Here is a 19,438-nt window from a genome sequence, read left to right as displayed (position 1 = left end):
GCTTCAACTCCTCAGGACAGAGTGTGTGCCATGCGGCGTATCTCAGCCCCCTCCTCAGAAACACCAGACTTGTTCCGATCTCATTCACAGCTTCCTTGCTTTTTGCCCCTGGGTGGACTGTGATCCACGCGACGGTCACCTCCAGGCTTGATTATTGTAACTCACTCTACGTGGGGCTACCCTTGAGACTGACCCAGAAACTCCAGCGGGTGCAGAATGCCACGGTGAGACTCCTTACGGGGTCTTCGCCGCAGGATCACATTCACCTGGTTCTATACCAACTGTACTGGCTCCTGGTGGAGTACAGAGTCAGGTTTAAGGTGCTGGTTTTAACCTTTAAAGCCCTATACGGCCTAGGAAACTCGTACCTACGGGACCGCCTCTCCTGGTATGTCCCACAGAGGACCTTATGATTTCAGATAAAAACATCTTGGAGATCCTGGGCCACAGGGAGGTTAGGCTGGCCTCGGCCAGAGCCAGGGCTTTTTCGGCCGTGGCCCCGATCTGGTGGAACGCTCTGTCACAAGAGACTAGGGCCCTGCGGGACTTGACAACTTTCCACAGGGCCTGCAAGACAGAGCTGTTCCACCAGGCCTTTGGCCAAGGCTCAGTCTGACCCCCTCTCTCCTTCTGTAATCCTCATAGAACTCTAACCCAATGGTTGCCATTAATTTGATTCTGAATTGATTTTAGAATGTATTTTAATTAATTGACTGTGTGATTTTAAGTACACTGTGCTATTTTTACTTGTTGTTAGCCGCTCTGAGCCCAGCTTTGGTCGGGGAGGGCGGGATACAAATAATTTATTATTATTATTATTATTATTATTATTATTATTATTATTATTATTATTATTATTATCATTAGCAGTAGCATTTGTTTCCCTTTGCTCAGCTTGTTGCAAGGAGTGGCTAGGATGAGCCTCCATAGGTGAGGCTGCAGCTGCTCTTGGGGGGGGGGGTTAGCTTTGAGGCCTGCCCTGGGGGGGGGGGGGCGAGTAGCACCAGCTTTGCTGCATTCCATGCCAGGGCCCTCTTACCCATGAAGGTCAAAGTGCGCAGGTGGGGGGGGAGCAGGATCAAAAGGAGCTGGCAGGCAAGGAGAAGCAAGTTGAAGAGGCCTCTGTTTGAGAAACAGGCAGGCGTCTTTCATCACTTGAAGCATGGATATTTCTTTAAGGCTTTAAAAACTTTTAAATCTGTACTGTTCTGTGCCCGTCAACTCAGACTGCTTAAGAAAAGTTTGCCTTCCAGAAGGGAGGTGGCCAGAAATGCCTGTCGCTCTTGAAGGTCCCGCCTGCTAATCTGCAAGTCGGTGTCCTGTTGGGATCCTGGCAAGCTGCAAAGCTGATTTACTTTGATTAGAACAAGGCCCCCCCCTGTGGGTTTGACCCAGCCAGCGGCTCTCTGGAGCTGCAGGGAGGCTGCCGCTGGCTCTCCCCGAGGCAAGCCTGGCTTCCCCCAGGAGCAGGTGGGCATGCGGCTCTTGCCCTCCTCTGGCCTCCCCTTCTGCTCTCCAAGCTGCAGCAGCAGCCAGGCTCCTTCCTTCCCAGCCATCTGCTGCGACGGTTTGCTTCCGTGTCTCCTAGGTCAGCAAAGAGCGCTTCCCCTGGACGTGCCTCTTCCAGCCTCCAGTGCAGCTGTACTTCGTGGTCCGAAATCCCAGCTTGTCTGATGACTTTGGTCTGTCCCGGATCAGGATTTGGAATTACAGCACCCCTGTGCCTAGTGTAAGTGATGACTTTGGTCGTGGGCACCTCGGGGAGCGGCATGTGCTGTTCTCAGCTGTTATTCCGTTAGCCTTGGAGAGAGGGGAGGGGAGGGGAGGAAGTGTTTTTGGCACTGCTTCCATTCTAAGCTGCAGAAATGCTTGGATGACGCCTTCAAAACAAGACTTGCCCTTGAGGCTGCATCGTGAGAATTTCCAAACAACAAAAAGAGTCTGCAGAGTTTTGGACAGTCTGTTTCCATTTTGAATTGGCTTTTGGGCATGATCAGAAAGAGAGAAGTTACTAGGATATCATGCAGTAGGGGGGGGACCATTGGGAGTTGGGAGCTGCTGCTGCTGCTGCTGCTGCCGCTGCTGCCAAGTGGGCCTGCAACAGACAGTTGCAGTATGAAGTGCTCCTGATCAGGGTTCTAGCCTGCCTGCCCTGCCTCCCCTCAGGACACTCCATTTCTTAGGCACATGGTTTTCCTTTCCCTCCCCCAATAGGCAGACATTGTTCTGTGATCTCTCCACAGGCTGAGTCCTCAATGGGCCGCTTTTTCAGCCTTTTTGCCCCATTCAGTTTCTTCTCGTACTCAATATTTTTCCCCTAAACCTTGAGGATCCAGCTGGTCTTTGGTTGTACACTAAGCCTCCGTTCGCAACGCTGCTGGCAAATGTGGTGCACAGCCAAAGCCACCCCCCACAGCAGATGGCAACCGCTTCATGGTTCTGGAAATTCGCTGTGAGAATTGCTCAGAGAGCCTGCTGGGATGATTTGTTCAGAATGGCTCCAGGTACTGAGCGAAAGAGGATTTTCTATTCTGGATTATAGATGAGCTAAGCCTTATCCTCCATGACTCATTCTCATCTGTGCTGTCAGAGAGGCAGTACTCACATGGCAGCACAAATAGAAGGGAAATGGGGAAGCCGAGAGCAAAGAGGGAGGCCTCATACAGCTTTCAAAGCAGATCAGAAGCAACCCCCCTTTCCCCTGGGAAATAGGTGGCAGGAGGGCAGTTTGCTTGCTGGTCTTCTTGGGGGTCAGGTGCTTGCCTGGTGTAATTCCAGGGGCTTGAGAGCAGGTCCTTAAGTCCAGGCTCTGACGGGAAGAAAAATTGTCCAAGCCAAAATGGAGCAATTATGAAGGTTAGCAGGGATGGCTCACCTGTGGTCCTCCAGGTGTTCATGGACCCGACTCCCATCATTCTTGACCATTGGCTTCACTGGCTGGGAAAGATAGGAGCTAAGACTCCAACAACATCTGAGCAGTCACAGGTTGGCCATCCCTGGTTTAAGGAAATGGAGAGAAGCACAGAAGCTTCAGGAAACAAGCCTCAAGGCATGAGTAGGTATTGGTCTTATCCCAGGGTAACACTAAACTGCATGCAGGGGATCTGTGGCCCTCCAGGTGTTGTTGACCTGCAACCTCCATCACCCTTGACGGGCCTTTGACCGTATAAATAAATCTGACCTTACCATAGTCCTCCTCTGTCGGATACGCCAGCTGGGGCTAATGACATTTGGAATGCAGCAACATCAAGAGAGCATCGGGTGCCCCATCATCCCTGCACCGAATTGTGTTTTAGCATCACAAGAACAAGCTGCAGCAACTTTGTGCTCTCATTCTCCCTCTGCACTTCTGACGTGGCACATGGAGGAGTTCAGAGCTTTTGCTTGGCTTTTACATTAACAGCCGTTTAGTGTGTTATCTGAACCCAGACACTGGGGCTGACTTTGATTTATTAAAGCAAACCAACTTCTATCCATAAGCTTTAGCTTAACCACAGTTTATGGCTTGGGCAACATGCTAAACTGCAGCTAATCTAAAGTGGAAGAGGAAAGCCCTCTTCCTTCCCCACAGCCCCACCTGGTGGCCGGTGGGAGCACATGACTCTGAGGCTGGCACAGGCTCGCTCTTGTAACACTAAACCAGGGGTCAGCAAACTTTTTCAGCAGGGGGCTGCTCCACTGTCCCTCAGACCTTGGGGGGGGGGGGCGGACTATGTTTGGGGGGTGGGGAATAAACAAATTCCTCTGCCCCACAAATAATAGGAGATGCATTTTAAATTAAAGGACACATTCTACTCATGTAAAAACACGCAGATTCCTGGACCGTCTGCGGGCCGGATTGAGAAGGCAATTGGGCTGGATCCGGCCCTGGGCCTTTGTTTGCCTACCCATGCACTAAACCATGGTTTAGTGTTATGCCTGAACACAACCAATTCCTCAACGCCTGCAGGTTTAATTGTGAGGAAGATACTGGCACCCCTTCACATGTGTCAGAGCTGAAGTGCTTCGCATATGTTTTTAGCTTGCTGCTGACGGTCTCTCTTCACATCTTATGAATTGGGCTCCTTTGGGAAGGCATGAAATGAAAACCACCGACTTTTGCGTGGCTCCCAGACCCAGGTCCTCATTTTGTTTTTCTGTGTGTTTTCAGGATCTTGACATTGGAGCAAGAAACATCATTGTCTATGTGGATGGAAACCTTGTATTTGCTGGTGAACTTCAAAAGGGCTGTGGAAACGAGGGTGCCGATGGCAGCAGCTGCACCACCATTGAGCTCCCAGAAAGTTGCTCCGTTCCTGGGAAGGGGAGGGAAGGACGGGGCTGGGGCGCGGCAGACTGGAGCCACGAGCCAGGCAGGGGGCCGTTGAATCTGAAGCCTCCCTTGGGGGAAAATTGCTCCGAGGAAGAGGACAGCTCTCTTGGCCTGGTTAAGTTGAAGCAAGATCTCCAAGAAGCACCTGGCTCACTTTCCAGGGGAAATGTCCATAGCCCCCTCTCGCCAGAGACCATGGAGCCCGCTCATTCCGACGACGATCTTTCTCTGAGTGAACAAATGGAAAAACTCTCTGGAAGGAAACTCTCTCAGCTGCCTGGCGTAGAACTGCCCTGCATCCTGCCTGCTTCCGAGGCCAAAGAAAAGAGCCGGGTCTGCTCACCTAAGCAAAACCCATTCCCCTGGCTTGAATCCCAGCGAGCCCAGCTGCCCGCCGAGACCGTCGGGAGGGGCTGCCTAGGAACAAGCGACAGGAGCCCCCACCCCTGCCCAGATGATCTAGAGAGATCCCACCTTGAGTCTGCGGAGGGGAAGCTGCTGGCAGGCGCCAGGAAAGAGTCGGCCACCGGCTTGGACTTCCTGAGTCCCCTGCCCAGCAAGTGCAACTATGCAGCCGACCTGCTGCTTCCCGGGCGAAGCCTGGGAGGCCACGGAAGGGAAGAGTTTGGCCATGCCATCTTCAAGGAGGAAGCTCCACCGGACATAGGTAAGAACTGATCCCCAGCCAGCTTCCCTTAGGTGTCCAGTCGGGTCATCTGGTTTTCTGGGGGCCCTTCTTAGACAGCGAGCACTTGCCTGCTGGCCACAAAGGGGGAGTGTGGGGTGGTGCCCCCATCCACAACTTCTTCCTTGGGCACAACTCACCCGCACAGTCTCCTTGGGATGCCTTCAAGGCTGTTTATAATCATACAGCGAGCAGTGGAGTGGACGTGGCAGTTGTGGGAAGTGACTCCCTTGGCAGCTGAAGGAAATCCCCCTCCCCTCGCAATTTCCCCACCCTTCAGCTGCACTCGCTAACTGCTGGGCCTAGAGAGCCTGCACATTATCTTCCTGGTGGAGTTGGGGACTATTCAGACCCTTTCAGCTTGGCAGCTGCGGTGGATGGAGAAGTTGCCGCAGGAGTGCTGCTTCTCGGAGGTGCTCTGCCAGGCATGGAATGGCGCCATGGATCCTGGGGCTGGGGGTGGATGGGCCTCCCTCCCTCCCTCCCTCGCCTGGGTGGTTCTGGGCTCTGGTTGGCCATGCTGTGATGCTTTTGCTCCCCTCCCCTCAGAGCTTGAAGCTCTGTCTACTCTTGCAGTCTGGCTCTCAGTGGGCAGCCCCACCTGGCTGTTCTGGGCTGCCCTTAGGTGGGTCTCATTGGGAGCTGGTGCCTTTGTTGCTAGACTAAATAGCACTTCTTTGAGGGGGGGGCAAGGGGGCGGTAGAAAGATGCTCAGCCACTAAAGCTGCAGTATATACTGTACACGTTTACTTGGAAGTAAGTTCCACTGAGCATGGAGGGGGGACTTGCCCCTGAGAAAACATATATGCAATTGTTCATTGCTAGAGCTCTGGAGCAGCGCAGAAGAAAAGAGCTCAGGTGCAGAAAGAGCTTCATCTCTTCACTGCCTGTGTTTTTTCAGGGCCAGGTTGGTTTCCCCAGGCCAGGTGCTCAAACTGCCTGCCTTCCTTCTTTTCCTAACTTCAGGAGTTCGTCTCCTGCCATGGGCTGTCCTTTCGTCTTCTGAGAAGCAGCCCTTTCTATATCCTGCTTGGGGCTGTGCTGGGGAGCTTGCAGGTTGGGGCTCAGCTCTGAGTCACATGGAGCTGTAGCATTTCTCAGGAGGGAGCAGCAGTCTGTGAAGTACGTAAGAGCAATTTGTAACCGGAGGTCTTAAACCCGCCCCCAACGCTTCATTTTCTCTGCTTAAATCCTAATTGTTTTGTTCAGGGATGTGTTTTATCTGAAACAGATCTTTTAATAAGATTCTGTTCTCTTGTAAGGAATTGAGACCCACAGGTCCTGGGCACATCTCGTCAGCAGATGTGGGGATGTGGCCATACGAGAACAAATTGACGTCTCTGCCTGGCTTGTATCAGTGGCATGTAAAGCTTACATTATTGGATTTCCTGCCTTTTTGCTACATCTCTTAAAACCTCATTTCACAACAAAGCCGTGTGCCAACTGTGTCATGCGTCAGGGACGTCTTGGCTTGAGCCGAGTCACGCGCCGACTCTTCTTCCCAGGGATGGTGTGGGTCCAGCGCTCAGAAATGCTGTAAAAAGTGACACCTCTGAGCATCCTCTAAACTGGGATAGAGAGCCTGTAGCCCTCCAGGTGTGGCTGGAGCCCAGCTCCCAGCAGCCAGCATGCACAGTGGTCAGGGAGGGATTGTAGCTGGTGAAAGAACATCATGTGCAGAAACACTCCAGCAGCACCTTGAGGCCAGAATGGGAGAAGACTCCCACCTGACATTCTGCAGAGCCCCAGCCAGTTCCCAGCTGGATGGGCCTGGCTCAGCGTAAGGCAGGTTCCTGCGTTCCTACAGCGGGAGCTGCCTTCCAGCTCCATCTAGAGGACGAGAGGTTCCCCTGATTTAAACTGTACAGCTCACTTGCCATGAAGCTCAAGCTTGAGAACCGTTACTCCATTTTGATACCTGGTTTCCAAAGGCTTTGGAGAGTCTTAGTTGTAAGAGTCCAACTCAGTCTGGCTCAGAGCCACCCTCTGCTTTGGGGTCTCCCTCATCTAAGGGTGTGTAAGTTCCCTTGGTCCACAGAGGCAGACCTTTCCACGGCCCTCTTCTTAGCAGAGCGGCAGGGCTGTGCTGCTAGACCCTCCTGCCCCGGGTTGAGCTGGGCTTGCAGCCTTTGGGGGCCGGAGCACCCCCCTCGCGGCCTCTGCAGGAGGGTTCAGGCAAGCAGGCACCAGAGGCGCTCTCTGTTTCTCCCCCCTTCCAGGTGAGGCTCTGCTGGCGAAGGGCAACGCCACACGGCCTTCCCGGGCAAAGTGGGGCAGTTCCCAGGAGCAAGTTCTGCAGGAGTCCTGGAACTCTCTGCTGAAGTTCAACCACTTGCACCACGGCCGAATCTCCAACATGGACTTCCAAGGGGACATTTTTGACGAGTTTCTCCACCAGCAGAAAATCAGCCGGCAAGGAGACCAGAAGCTGCGGGCGAAGGAGAGCGGGCAGGGGCTGCCCAGGCGCCAGGAAGGGGAGGGCTGCTTGGACCTGGAGGACGGGGGCGACTTCCAAATCCCAGTCCTGCCTTTTGGGCAGCGCCTGAGAATCGACATCCGCTCCACCTGGGGGGACAGGCACTACGTGGGCCTTAACGGGCTGGAGCTCTTCAGCTCCAAAGGGGAGCCCATCCAGATTGCCAAAATCACAGCCAACCCCCCCGATATCAACATCTTGCCCTCCTACGGCCAAGATCCACGAGTGGCCAGCAATTTGCTGGACGGGGTGAACCGGACTCAGGACGACATGCACCTCTGGCTGGCTCCCTTCACCCCTGGGAAATCCCACTGCATCTTCCTGGAATTTGCCAAGGCGTGCGAGGTGGCCATGATCCGCATCTGGAATTACAACAAGTCCCGCATCCACTCCTTCCGGGGCGCAAAGGACGTCACCATGCTGCTGGACGAGCAGTGCATCTTCCGAGGGGAGATTGCCAAGGCTTCTGGCACCCTGGCTGGAGGTGCGGGGGAGGCTCTTAAGCTTCTGCTTCTAATAATGCCTTGCAGAGAAAGCAAGAGGAGCTGGCTCCCAGTCCTGCTCACCCGCCCAGCCCCTTCCCTCAGCTGTTACTCGCCTTGGACCAGGAAGTGCTTAGTAATGGGAAGAGATGCGCTGGGAGCAGAGAGGGCCAGGGGAAGGGAAGGCCAGGCTGCATGTCCTTCTCCCGAATGCAGGGCTTGGCCTTAGCTGCAAGGCAAAGAAGAGATGAGAGGGGGGAAGGCCAGAGTTTCCCCTGCCCCACCCCCCTTCTTGAAACTGATATATTTTGGTTTGATTTTAACTTTATTTTGTGCTTTTATCTTGAATTTCATGTTGTGAACCACCCTGAGATCTTTGGATGAAGGGGCGGTATATAAATCTAATAAATAATATCAATAGCTTGAAAGCAGGCTGTTCAGGCCTGTGCCTGCAGCCCTTCTGCCCTTCTGGAGAGGTGCCCCAGCAAGATCTCACCTCTCATATCCCTTTGTCCCTTTGCTTTTGTTTCTTGCTGATGGCTTAAGCAGCCCAAACCCATCACTAGCCTCAGAAGCAGTGCTTCTTTTCAGGGGGTGCCCCAGGGTGCACAGTCCCAGCACAGGACCCAGTATGAAGCGCCACTACAGCCTCTCCTGGGCTGCCTTCCTGGTCTGGATGTTGTGGGGCTGGAGGGGCGGGGAGCAGTGTCTGTGACCTTCCTCTTGGCTTGCAGAAGGGGGGGGGTTAGCGCTTGGGCTGCTGACTTGAGTTGTCACCATAGAGTTGACAATGTTTCAGCTCCAGAGCAGTTTGGAGACACCATCCTGTTCACCACGGACGACGACATCCTGGAGGCCATCTTCTGTTACGACGAGTCCTACGACGAGGAGGCAGAAGGCGCCTGCAGCCTGAGGTACGAGGAAGAGCTGAAGAGGCCGAGAACTGCGGATGGGGAGGGGGACGAGAGACCCTTCACGCAGGCGGGCTTACGGACGGAAGACAGACAGGTAAGTTGCCTGTTGTGAAAGGGCTGGCTGGGGGAAAGGTGGTGCAGAGGCTCAGTCTAGAAGATAAAATTCAGGCGATAAACTGAATGCGTCAGAAACGGATCTCTAACCCAAGCAGGGAGCTTTGGCTGGGAAGGAGCTTTCTGCTATGGTTCTTGGCACCCCTCATGGGGAGGGGGGTGGATAAGCTGGCCTCCTGTGCTGCAGAGAAAGAGGGGACATGGGCCAGGATGTGGTGGGTCTGTGCCCTGCAAGTTCCTCCCCAAAGAGCTCCTGCCATAGGGGAAGAGGCGGCCTTTGCTTCCGTTGAACTAGAGAACAATAAATGTTGCTCTAACCTGTTTCTGTTTTAGGGCTGGATGCAGACGGCTGTGCCAGATTCTGTCCCTGAGATGGTGACCAAGGAACCAGGTGTCTATACTGGGAAGTGTAAGTCTGACTCTGCACACGCGGCTCCTGCTACCTTCTCTCAACAGTTCCACCGTGTTTCCTGCCATGCTCCGCAGAGCGGTGCCCCCTTGCCCCCAGCCTTGCCTCTGGCTTCTCCCCCTCCTCGCTCTGGGGGGGATTTTAGTGCCCTCTGTCTTCAGCTTTCCTTCTTCCAGGAGGCACCTCAGGCAGGCCATCGATGCCTCTGGACCCTTTATTTAGGGTTGTGCATATGTGGCCTTGACAGTTGCTGTAGCTGCAGCAGCTCCAACTCTGGGCCTCTTCTTTATAGACCTTTCTCTCTCTTTTTTTAAAAAAAGATATTTATTAAAGTTTTCAAAATGTTACAAAAAGAAAAAGAGAAAATACAAAGTAAAAACAGTTAAAAACAATTCAATCTTTCCGTATCTTATCTTTCATTTGCTTGCTCCCCAGACCTCCTCACACCTCCCTTTTTTGTATTCCAGTTCAATTAGTTGGTTCAGCAAATCCTTTCCCTCTTTGTTTTTATCCTAATCTTTAATCTTAATATATTATAACTTTAGATTATCACCTGTTAACAATCCATTTTTACACATTCCTTTATGACATTACTGCTAAAAAACACTTAACTTCAATCCAACATCATTCTAACATTCATTAATTTTGCAGTATTTCTGTAGATAGTCTTTAAATTTCTTCCAATCTTCTTCCACCGACTCTTCTCCCTAGTCCATCACCTTCATCTGCCATTCTTCCAGGGTGGGTAGTTTCTTTACAGACCTTTCTCCTGGTGGCTCACTGCCTCTCTGCCTTTGTTTAGGCCTTCTGCTGAATTTCACCGCTTCTTGGGGAGACGCTCACTACCTTGGACTGACAGGGCTGGAAGTGGTAGGAAAGGAGAGCCAAGCCATCCCCCTTTCTCTGGATCAGCTCTCTGCCTCTCCACAGGACCTGAACGAACTTGCAGAGTACACAGATGACTGCAGAACCTTAGATAAGTGAGTATCTCTGCAGGCCGCCAGGGCAGGAGAGAAAACGGGTGTGGGTGGGTGTGGGTGTCGGTCGCTGTCTCTTCTTCCCCAGAGTGCTTCCGGAGGGGCTCCTGGGGTCCAAGAGAAGTGCCATGGACACATGGCTTGCCCTAAGGAAGCCTCTCTGGCAAGGCTGGAGGCAGGGAGCATGCTGCAGAAGACTGCCCTGTGCCTTGGGCACATTTATTTAAAACATTCCATTCCTGGCCCATCTAATTGTCACACAAATGGTTCAGGCTGAGCAACAGAGCTGGTGGGTCTTGAGAATAGGGCAGGGCCTGCAAAGTGTAACCATGGAAGGGACTCCCCAAGTAAACTCTGGGTTGATGGTGAGGGGCTGGTTCCGATCTTTGTGCGGTAAGGAAGGCCTTTTTGTGGTGGCGGCTGGACACTTGTGGTCTTCCTGGAGACAGGAGAGATGCCATGGGCCTCCTCCGTGGCCCAGGAATAGCAAACACCCTTTTCAAAGGCCGAAAAGCTCAGCCAACTCTTGTGAGTTTGCAAATTGGGGAAAAACAAACCACCACAGGGAGGAGGGGGTGTGGTGTGTTTTCAATTGTAATTATAGCATGCTTAGGAGCCAACAGATGGCAAGTGAAGCTGGCCAAATTGAAATTGAAATTTGGGCAAAAATCAGACTCGAGAGATTTGCCAAAAATAAGAAGAACCCTCTGGAGCGAGCTTCTCTCTGCCATCTCCATTTTGGGTTCCTCCCCCCCTAACATTTTTATGCAGAGCAGTCCTCTGTCTCCTTTGTAAATGAATTAAGAAAAGTGACTTCTTCTTCTTCTTCTTCTTATATTATTAGTATTAGTATTAGTATTAGTATTATTTGTACCCTGCCCATCTAACTGGGTTGTCCCAGCCACTCTCAGCGACTTGACACTTACTAAAAATATTGTACCTCTTTCTCTCAACTTTCCCCCCTTCTCCCAGATTAATTGATGGGATTAACATTACTATGGAAGATGAGCACATGTGGCTCATTCCGTTCAGCCCCGGAGAAGCTCACGTGGTCACCATCCATTTCACACGGGCGGAGAGCGTTGCTGGGCTTCGCATCTGGAACTATAATAAATCTCCCGAGGACACCTACAGAGGGGTGAGCGGAAGTCCTGGGCAAGCTCCCAGAATGCACCACGCTTCCCCTGGATGTGGCCACATGCAGCAGAAGGAGGTGCTCTGTGGGCCAGTGGTCACCCTGGGCACCTTGAGAGCATCCTGTGGGCAAAGGGGGGCCTTCCCACCCCCCTCCTCGCACTCCTTGCCCTGGCCAGGCAGCCTCCTCCGCAGGAGCCAGGAAGGCCAGGGGCCCCAGCTCCTGACTGCTTTCCCCGCGTTTTCTTTTCTGCAGGCAAAGGTGGTCCACGTCTCCCTGGACGGCTGCTGCATCTCCCCTCCAGGAGGCTTCCTCATTCGCAAAGGACCCGGCAACTGCCACTTTGACTTTGCTCAAGAAATCCTCTTTGTGGACTACCTGAAGGGTCCCCCGGTCATGCCAGCCTGCGAACGGTGAGAGAGGGGTGCCCTCTGGGGCTCTGTGCCTACTGTTGTGTGCGTTTAGGAAGTCTGGTGCCCTCCGGTCCCTGACTTACGTGCTTATCTTTGGGCAGAACGGAAGCGGTGAAGGCAGAACAAGCCAGCATGGACTACGAGGCTCCCCTGATGCCCTGCGGCTGTATCCTTCTCTGTCCGGCCTGCGTGGGCCCCAGGCCCTGCCTGGCCCTCTGCCTCCAGGCCCTGTGAACTGGTTTGACTGGTGTGGGAGGGGGAGGGGGACCCTGGCATGGCATAAACGGCCTTGGGATTTCTTTTGAAACGAAAGCAGGAGTGTTTGCATTCCTTTAATCATCATCACCATCTGTACTGTTTTGTGGTGTATCGTTTCGTATTTTGCCGTTTGAACTATGTTCTGTGTTTTCTTTGTCCCCCGCTGTGGGAGGCCAAGGCCCAAGAGATGGGATGCAAACATTTACAATATTTCCTCAACGTCCTCCGTCAGTCATTTTCCAGTTCCAGCTTCTTACAAGTTGGGGTGATCCGTATTACATCGGTTTGAATGGGCTGGAGCTGTATAATGAACGCAGAGAGAAGATTTTCCTCAGTGAGAACAGTATCCTTTTCAAGGAACAGCTGGAATCTGGCAAAAGCTGCACTCTAGAGGAGCCCCCACAAATGAAACACCTTCTGGGGGGGGGGATGGAGGCGGGAATTCAGCTGGAATTAGAGTCTTGAGGAGCTGAGCATATGCAAATGGGAGTTTTGTGCAAGCAGCTCTCCCCCTACTCCCCTGCCTGATCTGCCCCACTTCTTCAACTCAGGACCAGAACGGGGCCTCCACCAATATTGGCCAGAGGTGCAATATGTCCTAATTTAATTCCAGTTGAGGGTGGGCGGGGGGTAGGGCAAGTTTCTCAAATGACCAGTGATGGCCCTCTGGGCAGGATTTGGCTGACCACCTTCTGGGTGGCAACAGCTGGCAGTCCCCATTTTGGCCACTAGCTTTTTGCCACGTTTGCTCCCTTGTGGAAAGAAGCTTTCCTGAGGTAGCAGCCTGGCATTAAATCTCCCTTGCACTGGGTGGGGCTCTCATCCAAGGGAGCAAGGTTAAGATCTGGTGGGCAGCCTGCGCCTTTTCCTGGGGAGGCCGGCTTGTAACACGTTTGCGCAGCAGACAGCTCGGACGTTGTGCTTGACAAAGCGCCCTTCAGACATTGCGGCTTTCCCAGACAGCGTCAACATATTGGAAGGCGTCTGTGGAGACGTCCGAACGCCAGACAAGCTCATCGATGGCGTGAACGACACGACCGACGGGAGGCACACGTGGCTTGCGCCCATTCTCCCTGGCTTGGTAGGCCTCCTTTGCATATTCTGCCTGGGCTCCTTTCACATCAGTGCCGTGTGATGCCTCGTGCAGCCGGACACATACCTGTGCAAGTCCTTTCTAAAGTAATCAGCAGCCGTCTTCATAGCTCTAGGCATGTCAAAGCCCTGGAGTGGGAGCTCAGCCCCAGGCTGTCCCCTGCATCCTGAGTTTAGCAGCAAAGGATCTCTGTCGCTGCCTGCAAAGCTGATTCGCCAGAAGCCAGAATAGGGGATCAGCCTTCCCACCTGTGCCAAGAAGCAGGCAGGGGTGTCAGGAAAGAGCCTGCACAGAGTGACCCGCTAAAGGACCCCACCCTCCGAAGAGGAGGAGCCGGCCAGGGAGTTGGTGCTGTGATTAGGGCTGGGCGATTTCTGGTTTTCAACATTGTGAAAACCAGCTAAACATTGTGATTATGCTGATATATCACAGAATGTCTGAAAAATAAGGAGGGAGCTATGTAGAGGCCTTGGCTGTCGTCACAGTTTTTCCTGCAGTGTGATTTTTGGCAGCACCTGCTCTTGGGATTTGCTGGCCCCTGAAGGAGGAGGCAGGAGCAAAGTGAACAGGGGCTGCAGGACTCAGGAGAAGCCAGGCTGGCTTCACAGCTCCCCCCACGTTGTGATTTTTGCATAGTACACACACACATGCCAAGATTCACAATATATTGCTAGGTCAAAAATTATGAAACCGATATCATGATATGGACTTAAAACCAGTTTTGGATGATCTATTGCCCAGCCCTGGTTGTGATGGAGCCGCGAGCTTTGGGCTTGGCAACTCTTTCTGTCTCTCATAACAGGATGCTAAGAAGAGGTTATGCAGGCATTTCACAACGCCTTTTATTCTTTACAAATTATCTGGAATTTGGTTTCCAGGATGAGCAAGAAATATATTGGCTCTGTGTCTTTCTCCATGTCGGTTACATGAATTCTGTCTAATTTGCGCCTCTGTGTTGTTGCTTCTTATGGCGGCAGGTGAATCGCGTCTATGTCATCTTTGACTCGCCTACGACAGTCTCCATGATTAAGCTGTGGAATTATGCAAAAACTCCCCAGAGAGGAGTCAAAGAATTTGGAGTAAGTGATGGCGCCCCAGAGCAGCTTATGAACCCTCTTCTTGTCTCTTTGAGGGCCTTGTGTCCCATTACCACCATGTATTTACGGGACCGCCTCTCCTGGTCTGCCCCACAGAGGACCTTGAGGTCCATGAATAACCATAGTTTAGAGGTCCCGGGCCCGAGGAAGTCAGACTATCCTCCACCAGGGCCAGGGCCTTCTCAGTGATGGCTCTGACCTGGTGGAATGCTCTGTCCCATGAGACCAGGGCCCTGCAGGATTTAACTTCCTTCCGCAGGGCCTGTAAGACAGAGCTATTCCACCTGGACTTTAATTTGAATTCAGCCTGATCTTTTATTTCCCTTCTCTTCCCTCCCCCTCCCCTTTTATGAAGATCACCCACTCTGAGACCCCACAGCTAATTCTCCCCTGGGCTCCTCGCTGGCCCAAGTAGGACTAATTCAGCCAGCTAGCCCTGGGGATTATCTAATGCTTATTGGATGGATTTCCCCCAAATTGATTTTTGAACTTTGAATTTTATTGTTTTTCATGTTTTTATACTGTATTTTATGCTGCTTCTATATTGTATTACAATTAAGTGTTTTAAATTTGTTGTTAGCTGCCCTGAGCCCGGTTTTCTGAACCGGGAAGGGCGGGGTATGAATAAAAATTTATTATTTATTATGTCCCCCAACTGGTTCAAACTGACCCTCTCAGGCCAGCCTTGGCATTGCTGGGCAGAAGGGTCTCCCATGGCAGAACCTCCTTGCAGGATGAACCTTGGAACCTTCTAAAGCTGCTTCTGTTTTTACTCTGTTTTCATTTATCTTATGAGATTGTGGCTTGTCGTTTTTTAACAAGTTGTTGGGTGGATGGGACATAATTAATGTGTCTATTTTTTGGGAGGGAAAGCTCTCCTCCTGTGAGCTGGTGGAGCTGCCCTTCTGCAGAGATTCAGACTTTTGGTCTTGCCGCTCACAGACACGGACTGCTGCAGCCCATCCCCAACTTGGTGCCCTCCCACAGTTCGTAGACTCATAGATTTGTAGGGTTGGGAGGGAGCCTGAGGGTCATCTAGCCCCACCCCCTGCAATGCAGGTATCACACCTAAAGCACTCATGACAGGAGCTTCTTAAGGACTGCAGCTCCCTTTCCCCCTTGCTGGTTGGGAAGATGGGAGTTGAAGCCCCACAGCTTTGGGAGAATTTAGCAAGTGGAGGAAGCCTGGTCTCCTGTGCTTGGCCGCAGCTCTTCAGGACCCTCAGGCAGGCCAGGGTCTCTCTCCTCACCAGAGAGGCTGCCAGGGACTGAACTCCAGGCCTGTCTGCTCAGGGGCTCCTCAGCAAAAAGCTTGGCCTTCTCTGAGACTAGGATTACTTGGAAACTGCCCTGTAAGAGGCAGCGGAGACCATGAGAGTTCAGCGGGGAGCTGGCTTTGAGGCTCAGCCTGTTGCTGGCTGGCAGGCAGGCAGGCAGGCCAGGCCTTGGGGCTGGGTGCTCATCTCCCTGCTCATCTCCCTGCCCTGGAAGCCCCTCCTTCAGGCCACCTGGGACCTTGACCCTCAGGGGGTGATGTGGGAGCAGATAGGGGGGACCCTTCAGTCTTTCCCACTTGTCAGACTGGGCTCTTTCCTTCTCCTGCTCCTCCTCTTCCTGCCCAGCTCCTTGTTGATGACCTGCTTGTCTATAACGGGATTCTGGACATGGTGAGCCACCTGGTCCACGGCATCCTCCCGACCTGCGACCCCGTCGTCCCCCATCACACCGTTCTCTTCACGGACAACGAGAAGATCTGCCGTCAGGAGAAGAACGCCGCCATCAGGTAAGCCAGCCTGCCTGCATAGCGCCTGGCATGGAAAGCTCTTGGCCAGCTTTGCGCCCAAGTCAGGCACCTTCACTTGGGCACCTTGAAACAGCTGCCCTTTGGGTCTGAGGGCACCTTTCTCAGGGGTGGCAGCAGCCCCATCTCTCTTCACGGGTCCCAGACATGGACCCCTGAGAAGGGACCCATCTCTCAATCTTTGAGCAACAGCTGTCATCGCCTTTGTTTTCAACTAGTTCCACACCCCAAAGGCTTGAAAGGACCCACAGTCAGTGGCTTCTTGCCCGTAAAAGAGTCAGCGCTTTGTGTCCAGGGAACTGTCCCGTCCCCCCTGCCGCCCTTGCCACCCTCTGGTTAATTCACTGTTCTGATCCACTTCCTTCCTGCCTGTGGCCAGCCTAAAAGCTCAGCAGGGCTGCAGTCGAGGGATTTCTCTCTGGGCGGATATAATAAGAAAGCAAAACCCTCTGACATAAAGGCCAGATGAAAGCAAACAACAAGGAATAATCTAATTTGACAAGCATGTTCTGGAGAGGGTTTCTCGCTGAGCATCTCTGGGGCCAGATAATCCTCTGATGCAGGAGCGGAAAGGCTGTCGAAAGCCATGGCCAGCGGCAGCCAGAGGGAGGGGACGGGGCCCCAAAGCCATCTGTCTCTGGAAGCAGGCTTGTGCCCGACCACAGCGGCGCCGCTTCCACCAGCCCCAAATCAGGCTCCGGTTCCTCGTTCAGAATTACCCAAGGCCGGTGTCTGTGCACGTGCGGAGGCACAAGAGGAGAAGGGGGGCAGGGGGCACCTGGGGGGCTAAGAGCAAAGCCTGCACATCATCCCTCCCAGATCTGGCTGTGGGGGGCAGGGGCTGGGAAAGAGAGGTCTTGCCTTCCCTTGCTTGCACCTTCCACTCTTTCCCTTTCTCCACCCCCACCAGCTTTGCGCTTCCTGGGATGATCGGGGTGGGGTGGGGAGGGCAGAGAAGGGCCTCTCCTCTTCTCTGGCCAACAGCGGCAAAAGAGAGATCAGGAAGCTCCCCACATACTTCTTAGAACAGGGGCCAAATGAGGCGTGTGCTCGCTTTTTCTTTACTACATAGCAAGTTGCTGGGGTCTCTCTCTCTCTCTCTCTCTCTCTCTCTCTCTCTCTCTCTCTCTCTCTCTCTCCCCTTCTCTCTCTCTCTGGTTCCTTCTGCAGCTACTCTTTAGTAAAGAAGAAGGCCCGTCCCCTGATCCAGGGCTGAAAGGTGGCCAACGGGCAGATTCACTACACCTGCCCCCCACTCAGCTGCTGGACTTCTAGGGGAGCCCCTTGAACTTCAGAACTTCAGAAGAGCCTGCTAGATCAGGCCGGGGGGGGGGGGGACACAGCTAGTCCAGCACCCCATTCTGTCTCCCCGTGCCAACTAGAAGCCCACAAGCACAAGAGCGACTCTCCCCTCCTGCGGTTTCTGGGAGCTGACCTTCAGAAGCCTTGCTCCTCAGGGCCGTTGCAAGCCCACTCCTCTCTTTCTCCTCCTTTTTCTCTTGGTCTGACAGCAATTACATAGAAGACCAGGACGTGCGGATGATGAATGAAAACCAGATCATCTCCTATTCGAAGAAGAAGCAGGTGCCTGCAGACCCAGGTGGGCTCTTCTTCTGGTGCTCCTCGGACGAAGGAGGGCAGCCCGCGGGAGTCTTTCCAGGGAGCCAGAGGCCACGCTCCCCAGGCGCTCCCCTGGCCTCGGCTGCCCTCCCTTTGTGGGGGTGGGAGCTGCTCTGCTGTGGCTGCTCATCCCTTTTAGGGGAGGGCTGAGATTGCTGCTCCCCTTGACCGGATCCCTGCACAGGGAGAGGGCCCTCTGCCGGCTCTCAGCCCAGATCTCTGCTGCTTCTCGATGGGTGGGCTCTTAAGCCCCACGCAGCAACAGCAGCACATGGGCCCCAACAAAGGAGCCCCCTGAGGGCTGTTTCTGCAGGAAAAAAGGTGGCTGGCTGGCTGGCCCCCTCTGGTCCAGATTGGTCGGCCTCTGGGCTGAGGCCCTCAAGGTCTCCTTGCCTGCAGAGGCAGTGTCAGCATCTGAAAGCCCTCTCTCTCCCCTTCTCCCTCTCCCAGCACTTCGCCCTAAAACCTGCATCCAGGACAAAGGATTGCTGCGGAGGATGAGGCAGTGACGCAAGGAAGACATGGAGCTGGCCTCTCGCGCGGCTAGCCTTGGGCCGCTACTCCCCCCACCGCCCCACAGAGAGGGGGCACCGCCTCGCCTCCTCAGGGCCGAAACCCCCAGGACTGCTTTTCTCAGCTGCAGCTGCATTAAATCTATTCCCCAAAGCCCCTGTATGCTTCAGCCAGGAGAGGCTTGGGCAGGGCGACTGCTGCAGAGAGAGGCCTAGCCAAGGCTCCCGGTGGCTCCCAGGCAGAGGAGCTGCCACAGGCCCCAATTCAGGTGCCGGGGGGGGGGAGTGAATGACCAATGTGAAGGAGGGGACAGCTGGCAGCCAAGGGGGCCCCTCTCCCCCCACCCAGATCCTCTGCACTGCTTCTGACACTTGCAGTCCGTCCTGCCCTGCGCTGAGTGTGCCACAGGTAGGACACAGGGGGCGAAGTGGTCAGAGCAATGCCTTCTGCCCCCCACTCCCAGGCTTCCCAAGCTCTCTGGAAAAGGAGGCAGGAGCCACAGCCCCCCAAATAGGGCCCAGGAGGAGAGAGTGCCAATCCATAGCGGCAAGAAGCTCAAGAGGTCAAGAAGCTGCTAAGCAGCCCCCCTGTTTCTAACGCTGGGCTGGCCAGGAGCTGCAGCCACCTTGGCCCCCTCCCCAGCCAGACGGGAGGGGGGTGTCCCTGGAGCTGAAGGGGGCTCAGCAGCACAATTTACCATGTCACAGATCAGGTTGCCTCCATCTGTTCCTCTTTGGGGCCACGGATCCTCTCCCCTCCCCTCGCCCCCATTCCTGCGATGCTGTTTTGTTATTACATGGTTGCCTTATGAGCCTGGCTTTCTGGTGGAGTCTGTGGGGGTGTTTTTAGCAAGCTGGGCGGTGGGCTTGGATGGTCGAAGGGGGCAGAGGTGGGGGGCTGGCTCTGTCCACTCACATGGCAACAAACAGAAGCCGTTCCCCCTCCTGTTTTGTGAGGACAGGTCCTAGGGGTCTATTATGGGCTGGGGAGAGACTGTGGGGGAGCTGGAAAGCAAAGATAACTGGGCAGCCTCCTGAGGGCACCCAACCCTCCATCGTGAGGCCGTGGCACCTTTTTGCAGCCGGTTCTTCAAGTAGCTCCCTCTGCCTCCTGCAGTGCCAATGGGAGGGGGCACAGAG

At 53.8% G+C, this 19,438-nt stretch overlaps 1 protein-coding gene across 5 annotated transcripts in view; it reads left to right on the top strand.

Annotated features, from left to right (window-relative positions):
* KATNIP (katanin interacting protein) overlaps positions 1-19,110 on the top strand; it is a 33,248-nt gene extending 14,138 nt beyond the window's left edge. For 4 of the 5 annotated variants that reach the window (XM_028705486.2, XM_028705483.2, XM_028705484.2 and 1 more), the window contains 15 exons: positions 1,589-1,729; positions 4,151-4,979; positions 7,217-7,957; positions 8,755-8,963; positions 9,317-9,392; positions 10,195-10,372; positions 11,342-11,507; positions 11,760-11,917; positions 12,019-12,083; positions 12,408-12,518; positions 13,117-13,256; positions 14,246-14,347; positions 15,988-16,148; positions 17,678-17,766; positions 18,237-19,110. In XM_028705486.2, the coding sequence (XP_028561319.2) occupies positions 1,589-1,729; positions 4,151-4,979; positions 7,217-7,957; positions 8,755-8,963; positions 9,317-9,392; positions 10,195-10,372; positions 11,342-11,507; positions 11,760-11,917; positions 12,019-12,083; positions 12,408-12,518; positions 13,117-13,256; positions 14,246-14,347; positions 15,988-16,148; positions 17,678-17,766; positions 18,237-18,295 (3,225 nt within the window). In that variant the 3' untranslated portion in view covers positions 18,296-19,110. The remainder of the gene's footprint in view (positions 1-1,588; positions 1,730-4,150; positions 4,980-7,216; positions 7,958-8,754; positions 8,964-9,316; positions 9,393-10,194; positions 10,373-11,341; positions 11,508-11,759; positions 11,918-12,018; positions 12,084-12,407; positions 12,519-13,116; positions 13,257-14,245; positions 14,348-15,987; positions 16,149-17,677; positions 17,767-18,236) is intronic. The other variant, XM_028705487.2, reaches the window with a different exon arrangement.
* Positions 19,111-19,438: the final 328 nt, after the last annotated feature.

This window comes from Podarcis muralis, chromosome 14 (assembly GCF_964188315.1).
Source record: "Podarcis muralis chromosome 14, rPodMur119.hap1.1, whole genome shotgun sequence".
NCBI lineage: Eukaryota > Metazoa > Chordata > Lepidosauria > Squamata > Lacertidae > Podarcis > Podarcis muralis.
Note: the sequence above shows the minus strand (reverse complement) of the source record. Positions and strands in the feature narration are given on the sequence as shown.